The following is an 11903-nucleotide window of genomic DNA, read 5'->3' on the forward strand; positions in this document are numbered from 1 at the left end:
GCAGCTCAAAACACCTCTCAAAAATTCGTCTCCAAATCTCAATTCACTCAAACAAATCCCTCCCCTCGCGGCCCCCTACCGCCCTACAAAAATCCATAACCCCCTATCCCCCTCGCCCTAGCAAACCTCTTCATTCCATTTCCCTCCATTGTCCCCCCTAATGTCGATAAGTCGATAGATTTTCCCCTTTTACATTCGCAACAGGTGTCACTCCAGCCCGTAACCACTATTTATCCTCAACTTATAAACCCACCCCTCCCCCTGCCCCCTTCCCCTATCCCGCCCCGCCCCCCTGTGTACTAATTTCCCCCCATAGAAACCCACAACTTCTTCATTAAAAGAAGAACTTCTGATCGAACCTCATTTATACAAATTCAATTTCATTCCCCTCCCCCTACCTCCCACCCCCTCTCCCCCTTCGCCCCCCTAACCCACCCCTATTCGCAACAAGTCTAATAATGTCTCGCCCACAGACTTAACATTTTCATTTATAAACTCTAAACATAAACCATCAGGCATCTAAAGCCTAGTTGGTTTGACGTATGTGACGTATGTGGGTCGTCATTGCCATTATCTTGTAATGCGGATTTGTGTGCAAAACAATAGATGCAAAACCGTTTTGCCTCAACACGTGTGCTTTACTCATCAATGTTTTTTTCCTTCTCTCTCTCTCCTCTCTCTTTCTCCCTCTTTTATATTTTTTTTTAAACTTCATTTTATGCCTCCAACAACAGGCGAGAACAACGGCTTCTGGTATTCAATGTTATCACTACTGCCACACTATTGAATATGTGTGTGTGTGTGTGTGTGTGTGTGTGTGTGTGTGTATGTGTGCCACGATGTGTGTGTTGGGGGTTTTGAAATCTGTGGGTAATTGTTGATTTAATGCTGCATGCTGAGGACGTGCAAGGACATTTCAAGTATTTCTGGGTAAATTGAGGGATGAGTGAAAGTGATGGGAGGGGTGGACCATCGGGTTTATCTGATGACCAAGGAGATTTCGAGGGGGGGATATTCAGGATGATGACCGTCTTATCGGCAGAAGTTTTTTCGAGTTCGGGAAAACACTTTCAGACTACTTTTATGGTTATTGAGAGCACATTGGGGGATCAGAACGTCGTATGCTGCGCTTTTGGGGAGATTGTGGGGAAGAGTTGAGTGGTGAGCGGATTTTACGACATTGATCATGATTTTATGAGAGTCAGATAATCATTATTTGGGTTGATGTTTATGTTTTGGCCAACAACGGTGTAGCGTCTTTATGATGATGTTGAGCTGTTTTGATTTTTGTTCGGATTATGTTGTGGTATGATTTTAATGCTGGCACAGATTTTATGACTGGGATGGAGATTATGCTGCGGTTTGATGTTAATTTTTCTCATTTTTTCATGATAATGTTGGGCTGTTTCATAATAATGATTTAATGCTGGCACCAATGTAATGATTCTGATTTAGATTATGTTGGTAAATGAATTCGGTGATACTAGGGCATGATTTTATGGTGATTTTCATGCTGGTTCTCTAGAAAATCATCATTTGTGTTGATGTTCATATTTCTTGAGAAACGATGATCTCATGACATTAAAATCATGTTGAGAAGCGGATGCACACTCCTGATTTAATGACGGTCATTGAGATTATGTTGTAGGATTTTAATGCTACAGCTGATTTCGTGATAAATGAAGATTATAAGTAAAATCATAGAGATTACAATTTGACTCAAAGTTAATGTTCGCGGAATAACAATGATATTATATTTTTATGATAATGTTGGGTTGGTTCATGGTCCTGATTTAATGTTGGCACCGATATAATAATCATTATATCATTTAGATTATGTTGGTAGATATTATAATTTCGTCAATACTGACACATCATTTTATGGAAGCGTGACGGAGCTCATGTTATGACACTGATTTTCATGCTGGGGTGGTTTTTATAGTAATGATTTTCATGATGATTTTACAGGAAATCATTATTTGCGTTACTGTCTACAAGTTTTGAGAAACGATATGTGATTTTGTTAGAATCATGTTGAGAAGCAATTGCATTCTTCTGATTCAATGATTATGATCGAGATTATGTCGTACGATTTTAATGCTGGCGCCAATGTGAAAATTAAAATTGTTTAAAAATTAATTTTTGGCGGAATAACAATGATGTTATATTTCAATGATAATGTCGAGCCGTTTTTTGATCCTGATTTAATGCTGGCACCGACGCAATGATTCTGATTTAGATTATGGCTCATCTTATGACACTGATTCTAATGGCGGAGCTATTTTTATGCCGCTAAATTTCATGCTGGTTTCGCGGTAAAATTATGATCTAATCCTTCTGATTTCGATAATGTTGGGCTAATTTTCCAAAAATGTTCTCTAAACCTGACTTTATCATTCAGAAAGCGCTGAGAAAAAGCACAGATGACCTCTATTTCTCCAACATGAAAAAAAAAATTATGATTTACAAAAATTCACTCACCTATCATGATTGCGGCTTTCTTCGGTGTCCTCTTAGCTCTGTACGTCAGCGGTCTCGTGACCGAAAAAAATCTGTCGAAACTTATGATCAGCAGATTAAGTACAGACGCGTTACTAGCGAGATAATCGAGTGCCAGCCACGTATCACATACTATTGAACCAAATGGCCAATAACCAAATACCGTGTAAACAGTAAAAAGTGGCATTGATATAAGACCAATGGCAAAATCAGCAACAGCAAGACTGAATAAAAAATTATTTGATATTGTCTGGAGTTGTTTATCAATTCTAATAGCAATCATAACCATTGAATTACCGATAACTGTTACAAGACTCAGACCAATAGCAAGTACACTTATTAATACTTGCTGCCATACATCGTATTCAGTTACTTGCGTGCTATTGTCGTTGCAGTTATCCGGACTTGGTGGCACCTCAGTTACGTTCATTTCGTTTGAAATGACGTTAATCAACAAAAACCCCCCAACAATCACCTCAATCCGAGCTCAAACTGTTCTGTCTGTTCAATGATTCTTTTGATGATTTCTTTTAGATCACTTTTTTTCTTCTTTCTCTTCGAGTTTTACGATGTTTATACTCTTGATCTGCTGGTAGTTGTCGTTGATTCGCTCGGTGTTATATGTTGAACCACTTGAACAACGACAATCAGCTCAAGTCTGGCGCTTCTTTTGAAAATTTCCTCTGATTTCTCGTGACACTATCCACTTGCTCAACCTTATCCTGGAACAATCCCCACCGCCACCTCCTCTAGATCCCTGCAACTGCACTCGAACCCTGATAAGCAACGTCAACTACATCCCGCGGTGTTTTTAGTGTTGTTTGATATCATTGAATCTGAAATTTTGGAGATATATTCTATTAGATTGACTCAACTCGTTCTCAGGGGAGAAATTTCATGCTGGAGATGAGTTCATTGAACGGACGGGAAAATTTCCGATTTCAAATGCTGGTCTTGAACCCATTTTGCACCGATACTTTTTCTAATTCACACGAAAAATCGTTTTAGCATCGAAATTTAGTTTCTGATATTTCGAAATAACTGTTGCAGCAAAATGGGTTCATGACCAGGGTTCGGAATAAACAAATTTAAATTCAGGCGAAAAATCGCTTTAACATCGAAATTTTTCTCCTGTCATTGCGAAAGAATAACAGGGGCAAAATGGGTTCACAAACAGGGTTTGGAATCGCAAATTTCCCTGGCTCCCCATGATGCTCATCGTCCAATTGATTAACCGACTTCCACATTAATTTCCAGAAAATTAAAAATAATTGGCCTGCAGGGGAGTAGTAACGCCCCTAATGGATCAGCCGAAAAAAATCTTCACGTTCACGAAAAAAACTGAGATGATGAGTAGAACTCATGTCAATTCCTCATTGTACCTAGTTTCTCCCGCAAAAATAATTAGAACCCGGTTAATTAATCCACTCCCATTTTGCCCCATTCCGTTTCTAATTTTTTTAAAATTAATGCATAATATGTATTTTTATGTATCACTTTTGTAAGCTTCTATGGCGTCGATAAACAAATTCAAATTCAAGCGAAAAATCGCTTTAACATCGAAATTTTTCTCCTGTCATTGCGAAAGAATAACAGGGGCAAAATGGGTTCACAAACAGGGTTTGGAATCGCAAATTTCCCTGGCTCCCCATGATGCTCATCGTCCAATTGATTAACCGACTTCCACATTAATTTCCAGATAATTAAAAATAATTGGCCTGCAGGGGAGTAGTAACGCCCCTAATGGATCAGCCGAAAAAAATCTTCACGTTCACGAAAAAAACTGAGATGATGAGTAGAACTCATGTCAATTCCTCATTGTACCTAGTTTCTCCCGCAAAAATAATTAGAACCCAGTTAACTTATGATTACAGACACAAACGATGACTTGCACGCTCGCTTGGCCATTGAATAATGCTAGTTGCGAGGAATATCTTGAGTGACTGAAACGATTCAAGTGCACGAGGGCTATCCTGATACCTAGGGATAATGTACGCACGCGTGTTACACATTGGTCGCAGCCCCTCTTTATTACCCCACCCCGTGTAGAGTATACATTGACAGTGCCTCGATTCCACCCTCGATCATCCCCACACCCTTTTAATTTTTTCCACATTTTTACCCTCCTTCTTTCACTCTTATTTTCTTCTCCCTGGGACTTGTATACATCACTCGACATACTTCTACCCACCCGTCACCCCCTCGCACCTTTTATGCTTCTGCGGGGGTTGCGATAGAGCCAACGCTGCAGAAAAAACTCTTCCCGATGTATTTTCCGAATGTGATTTGCGACGCTGAAGATGTTTTCGGCAGTTTTGCTGGGAGGTACGAGATAAGTTTTTCGGGGATATGGCGAGAGGCGGAAGCTGGAGGGCGGGGGGTGGNGGGGGGGTGGAAGGGTTGGGGTTGAAATCCTAGGGAAATTCTTGGTCTCGTGGTGCAGTGGTGGTCCAATTTTGCAGGAGTTCGTGAGGTATTTGGAATTTTAGGAATTTTACCCACGCGAGTTGACGTATAGGATTTGACAAAAAAAATTATTCGTGGGGTTTGACCCATAGAAACTGACCCATGGAATTTGATCCATGGAAACTGACGCTTACGATTTAACTCGCAATATCTATTCCAGTATATTTGCCCCGTGGAATTTCATTTTATTTGACCCGTAATGTTCAGTCCATAATATTTGACCCTTACAATTTGATCTAGGGAATTTGACCCATAGAATTTTTCTCCAAGGAATTTGACCTGTGTGGACTGAGCCATGCAATTTGAACCACAATATTTATTCGAGTATATTTCACCCATAGAATTTCACTGACACCAGTTGACCCATATAATTTGATCCAAGGAATTTGACCCTTATAATGTGACCCTTGCGAACTGACCCGTGTCTCTCGGTGTCGCGGTGCGGCGGTGGTCCAACTTTGCAGGAGTTCGTGAGGTATTTGGGATTTTAGGAATTTTACCAACGCGAGTTTATGTATAAGATTTGACCCAAGAAATTTCATCCACAGAATTTGGCCCTTACAGTTTGACCCATGGAAGTTCACTTCATTTGACCCATGATATTTGACCCATACAATTTAACCCATACAATTTTTATCCAGGGAAATTGACCTATACAATTTTTATTCGAGAAATTTGACCCATGAGAACTGAGCCATGCAATTTGACCCACAAAATCTATTCGAGTATATTTAACCGATGGAATCTTACTAACGCCATTTACCCAAACGATTTGAACCACAATATCTATTTCAGTATAATTGACCCGTGGAATTTCACTTTATTTGACCCTTAATATTCAGCCCATGATATTTGATCTATACAATTATTATCCGAGGAAATTTACCTATACAATTTTTATCCGAGGAATTTAACCCATGAGAACTGACCCATGCAATTTGACCCACAATATCTATTCGAGTATATTTAATCTATTCTATTTTAATATCTGTTCGAGTATATTTATCAATTTAAGAGTGTATTTAATTTGACTCACAATATCTATTCCAGTATAATTGACCCGTGGAATTTCACTTTATTTGACCCTTAATGTTCAGCCCATGATATTTGACCTATACAATTTTTATCCGAGGAATTTAACCCATGAGAACTGAGCCATGCAATTTGACCCACAAGATCTATTCGAGTATATTTAACCCATAGAATTTTACTGACACTATTTGCCCAAACGATTTGACCCACAATATCTATTTCACTATAATTGACCCGTGGAATTTCACTTTATTTGACCCTTAATGTTCAGCCCATGATATTTGACCTATACAATTTTTATCCGAGGAATTTAACCCATGAGAACTGAGCCATGCAATTTGACCCACAAGATCTATTCGAGTATATTTAACCCATAGAATTTTACTGACACTATTTGCCCAAACGATTTGACCCACAATATCTATTTCACTATAATTGACCCGTGGAATTTCACTTTATTTGACCCTTAATATCCAGCCCATGATATTTGACCTATACAATTGTTATCCAAGGAAATCGACCTATACAATTTTTATCCGAGGAATTTAACCCATGAGAACTGACCCATGCAATTTGACCCACAAGATCTATTCAAGTATATTTAACCCACAGAATTTTACTGACACTATTTGCCCAAACTATTTGACCCACAATATCTATTTCACTATAATTGACCCGTGGAATTTCACTTTATTTGACCCTTAATGTTCAGCCCATGATATTTGACCTATACAATTGTTATCCAAGGAAATTGACCTATACAATTTTTATCCGAGGAATTTAACCCATGAGAACTGACCCATGCAATTTGACCCATAATATCTATTCGAGTATATTTAGCTCATAGAATTTCACTGACACCATTTGACCCATGGGAATTGACCGATACAATTTGACCCATACGATTTGACCCACAATATCTATTCCAGTATATTGGACCCGTGAAATTTAGCCCAATTAAATTGTGAAACTTCAATTTTGCGGTTGGAATTCAGGAGTTATTCACAGTTTTAGGAATTTTACCCACAGGATTTGACTCATAGAATTGTAATTGGTGTCAATGAATGGAGTCTATATGAGAGTTATAAACCCAAATATTCCCCCTCAGTGATTACGTCGCACAATCTGAACACTTGTTCGTCCCTCACTCATTTTCTTTGTCCCCCCGTCACGTGTCCTTGCGTGTCACCAGCCCGTGATTGTCACGTAATTGTTTCTACCTCTGTAACTGGCATTTTTGATCAAGCACCAGATTAATAAAAAAGAAACAGCAGGAAAAATATTACAACCACCACAATCTATCAGTCCTGTCGATTCCCCAATATTTCTTTCTCAACCCAGAATTTTTCCACCGAAATTTAATCTAAATTCTGTTTCTGTTTATTTTCCCTGTTTTCGGAGACCTGTCCTGTGCGCGGACAGTACCACTGGGAATTGAGTCAACGAGTTTTGTTTTGGGCTTTTTTTAAATTTATTTTTTTCACTCTGACAAAATTGTTTTTAATTGATCTACTTACTCAGCAGCGGTGCAATCCTGTTATTGGACATGGCAGGGTCAGACGCTGACGGTGAAGTGGTAGAATCGCTGGGCATGCGGTTCCTCTTGATGTGGTCGCACCAGGTGCACCGTAATGCATGTTGCGTTGATGGGACAACGACAGGACTAGGACGTTAAACGAGCATCGGGTGCTCTCTGCCTGGAAATTAATTAAATGAATTTATTTGATTTTTTTTCATTCATTATTTTCGTATGTTCATTTGTTATGCATAAGCTCGGAGAGGGGGATCCGAAGTAGGAAAAATACTCACGAATGCCGAAGTTTCATTGAAAAACTAGTGTCTAGTGTTCGTTAGACAATTGTCCTGGATTTTTATTGAACTTTCCGTTAGGGTTTGGCCGATTTACCTTGACTGAGGATTTTTTTTAAGGATATCCCAGTGCTTGGGCTATTCTTTGCTTCCGCATGGAAGCTTTGTAATCGTTCAAATTTAAGTTTTTGATTTTTTGTGCTATGTCGACCCAATAAGAACCAAAAAGTTCGAATATGCTGTTTTTAGACCTCGGCCACACGTTTGTGTATGTGTGCACGTATGTAACAACGTTTTTCTTCAATTGTTCGCTAATAAATGGATGGAATTGAATCATTTTTTTCAAATCTATGCCATTAATTAAATTTAACTCGTCGGTTAGTTTTTTAATTTTCGAATTTTTTCGAGAATCGGTTGTTCCACGATAACTAAAAAAATGTTCTGAATTGATTGAATGATGGCTTGAAAAATTTGTTTGGATGACCTTTTGACCGAGTTCGAAGATGAAGGCGATAATTGCTATTTTGATTAATTTGAAAACTTGCAAAAGTTTCGTATTTTTTGAAAATCAGAATTCCGGGGATAGCTTTGAATATCATGCTTCAAATGAATTCAAGCATAGCTTAAAATGTTTGTTTTAATGCCATTAAGTCCAAGTTAAAAGATGATTACGATAGCTATATTGGTTGATTTAATTTTTATGATGATTGTTGAAAATTTCCAATTTTTCATGAATTTCCCTGAAAGTGAGCTTTCCGATGGTTTTTTCAAATGTGATGTTTCAAATTCATTCAAGTATGTATAAAAAAAATTTTTCTATTAACATTTTATCGAAGGGCTGAGGGCAGAGATAGAACCGTAAAAAAGACAATCGGTTGTATAGAAGAAAGGGATAATAAGAATAATGATGATGATAACATTCAACTGAGTTGAAAATCCGACAAAATTAGTTGAAAAGAAATCTTATTCAATTTTATAAAATGCAATAAACAGTGAATTCATGATAGAAGGAAATTATGTGCAAAATAACCATTCGGAAGCATATTGCTAATTTATTAGCAAAAATAATTACACCATATGCAATACTAGAGCTATTTCCCACTTGTATTAAAAATTTGGTGTTTATAAATAAATAATTGAAATTGTTTAAACTTCCCAAAACCTCATTTTCTTAGGACTGAAATCGATGTCTAATAAAATTTTGAATATAAATAACTTTGTTATGATTCCGAAAATGGTTTTTATAGTCGAAAATTGATTGTTTATAAATTATTTATAAAAAATGCTAGTAATTTAAAAAAATTGCAATTTTTAAATTGTTCCATCAATTTTACTCCAAAAGTAAACTGTCTAATGTTTCTTTCAGATCTTTAAAATGTTTTCTAACGGTTCAATATGGAGACTGAAATTCTAACGTGCAAAGTTTAAATAATAAAATCATTGCAAAATGCCCGGAAACTTGAGGTCAAATGAAAAGACAATAAAAAGAAAATAGAGAAGCATTTCACTGGAGGAAAAATAGCTAAAATACTTGGATACAACACTGCTTCGCCTGTCGCTAGAATTTTTTATTAATGTTTCATTCGATTCTTGAGATTTTCTTCGCTCCTCGATTAAAAAAAAAAACTTTATTGAAGAATTTCGCGATTTTCACAAATAAATTGAAATCCTGTAAAAAAAAATTAAAAGCCGGGATAATAACTGGGAATTGCCGTGAATTCTGCATTCATCTATTCAATATCTCTCGAGATAATAACTCCACACGTGAACGTAAAAACCCAATAAATGTTAGAATGCCCCGCTGTAGGGAGCCCCGTAAAACCCCGAGAATTCTCGTTCATTACGTCAGAATGAAATATAAACATCATCGTAGAATATAATCTCGACGTTGAAGATATTCTTCATCATGAAAATGAGAAGAAAAACGTGAGGGAAAATAATAGACCATCCGATGGGGTGACTAATACACTGAAAAAATTATCTCGTGCATGATGTGTGATTAATAACAAAAAAGCCTTTTTCCGATAGTATTTATACATTTTGACACGTATTCGCTTTTTTATTATGTGTGGAGTAGGTGACATAATTAGTTCGCTTCGTGACACGTCCTCGCACACTATTGCTGGGTATAAAAAAGAAAAGATTAATGATAAAATTAAATAACGCCTCTGTACATTAGGAGAAAAAATAGAGAAATTGCAACTTTACACACAATTTAACTCATGAATAATTGGATGTTATTTATACATTTACTTTGAAATTAATTTTATTTTTTTTAAGGGTTTTTCAATTTTTAAAAATAAGTTTCTTGTTTAAAAATTTGTTTTCTAATATATTTTAGGATTTTTATTTGTATTTGTCATTAATTGATTGTATTTTTTAAATTAATGATGAAAAACATAATTTCATATTTCATTAAATCCGTGAATAATCATTTTTTATTTATGAATTTATTTTAATATTAATTTGATTTTTTTCCGAAATTTTTCAATTTTTTTAAATAACTTTTTTATTAAAAAATTGTTTTTTTCTTTCAATTGATTTTGGGGTTTTTATTTGTATTTGACATTGATTAATTGTAGATTTTTCAGTAATAATGAAAAATACAATTTCATATTCAATTAAATTTTTGAATGATCATTTCTTAATTATAAAGTTCTGTTAAAATTAACTAAATTTTTTTCAGGATTTTTCAATTTTAAAAAATAACTTTTTCCTTGAAAAATAGTTTTTTCAAATTTTCTATTAAAAAAAAATCATAAAATTAAATAACGGTTCTGTACATGAGGAGGAAAAACAGAAAGATGACATATTACCCACAATTAAATTAACAAATAATTATTATTTACTCATAAATTTATTTCAAAATTAATTGGATTTTTGTCAGAATTTTTTTATAAAAAATATTCCGTTAAAAAATTGTTTTTTAAATTGATTCGAGGATTTTCATTTCTTTATTTCCATCTGCATTGGTTATCAATCAATCGTAAATCGTTAATTAATTATAAAAAGCGATAATTAATAATCGAGAGTAATTCAATAATTTTGCAAATTAACAGATGATCAGATTTCAATTCTTTCCCTAAACAAAATCATTTGTTAACTTTATTAAAATGACCGGAACTAACGACGGAGTGTCTCAGCTTCAACAACCACAAGTGTTAATTACTCCTGATTATCGTAATTATTTAAAATTAATTAGAGTTCTTGCACAATTATTTACAAAAAAAAAATTCCGTTATAAAATTGTTCTTCAAATTGGTTTGAGAATTTTCATTTCTTTACTTCCATTTGCATTTGTTATCCATCAATCGTAAATAGTTAATGAATAATAAAAAGAGATAATTAATAATCGAGAGTGATTCAATAATTTTGCAAATTAATAGATCATTTTTTCAATTCTTTCCCTAAACAAAATCATTTGTTAACTTTATTCAAATGACCGGAACTAACGACGGAATATCTCAGCTTTAATGACCACAAGTGTTAATAACTCCTGATTATCGTAATTATTTAAAATTAATTAGATTTTTTTTCACAATTTTTTTATTAAAAAAAAATCCCGTTATAAAATTATTCTTCAAATTAATTTGAGGATTTTCATTTCTTTACTTCCATCTGCATTTGTTATCCATCAATCGTAAATCGTTATTTAATTATAAAAATCGATAATTAATAATCGAGAGTGATTCAATAATTTTGCAAACTAACAGATGATTTTTTCCATTCTTTCCCTAAACAAATTATTTGTTAACTTTATTAAAATAACCGGAACTAACGACGGAGTGTCTGAGCTTCAATAACCACAAGTGTTAATTACTCCTGATTATCGTAATTACCCACACGTTAATTGAAAATGATTACAATTGTTTCCATTCAATTCTCTTTTCTACGTTTCTAACTCCACGTTCTACCTCATTTTTCCCATTCGCTTCACGTGTGTGTGTGTGTGTTTTTTCTCCATATCCTGGAGTCTATCGGTTGCTCTTGATCTATTTCCATGCACACCCACGCAAATGCAACAGTTTCCCTCTGGGATTTTTTTTATTACTCCGGGTATTGGAATAAGAATCCACGTTTTATGTTAAAAGAATTCC

At 35.2% G+C, this 11903-nt stretch overlaps 1 protein-coding gene across 2 annotated transcripts in view; it reads right to left on the reverse strand.

Moving 5' to 3' along the window:
• LOC107035934 (muscarinic acetylcholine receptor DM1) overlaps positions 1–7601 on the reverse strand; it is a 17259-nt gene extending 9658 nt beyond the window's left edge. For both annotated transcript variants that reach the window (XM_015253595.1, XM_015253594.1), the window contains exons 1-2: positions 7515–7601; positions 2482–3335 (exon numbers count right to left, since the gene is read on the reverse strand). In XM_015253595.1, coding sequence (XP_015109081.1) covers positions 2482–2929 — 448 coding nt within the window. In that variant the 5' untranslated portion in view covers positions 2930–3335; positions 7515–7601. The remainder of the gene's footprint in view (positions 1–2481; positions 3336–7514) is intronic.
• Positions 7602–11903: the final 4302 nt, after the last annotated feature.

Source organism: Diachasma alloeum, unplaced genomic scaffold (assembly GCF_001412515.2).
Source record: "Diachasma alloeum isolate Michigan unplaced genomic scaffold, Dall2.0 Dall_scaffold_00202, whole genome shotgun sequence".
Classification (NCBI taxonomy): domain Eukaryota; kingdom Metazoa; phylum Arthropoda; class Insecta; order Hymenoptera; family Braconidae; genus Diachasma; species Diachasma alloeum.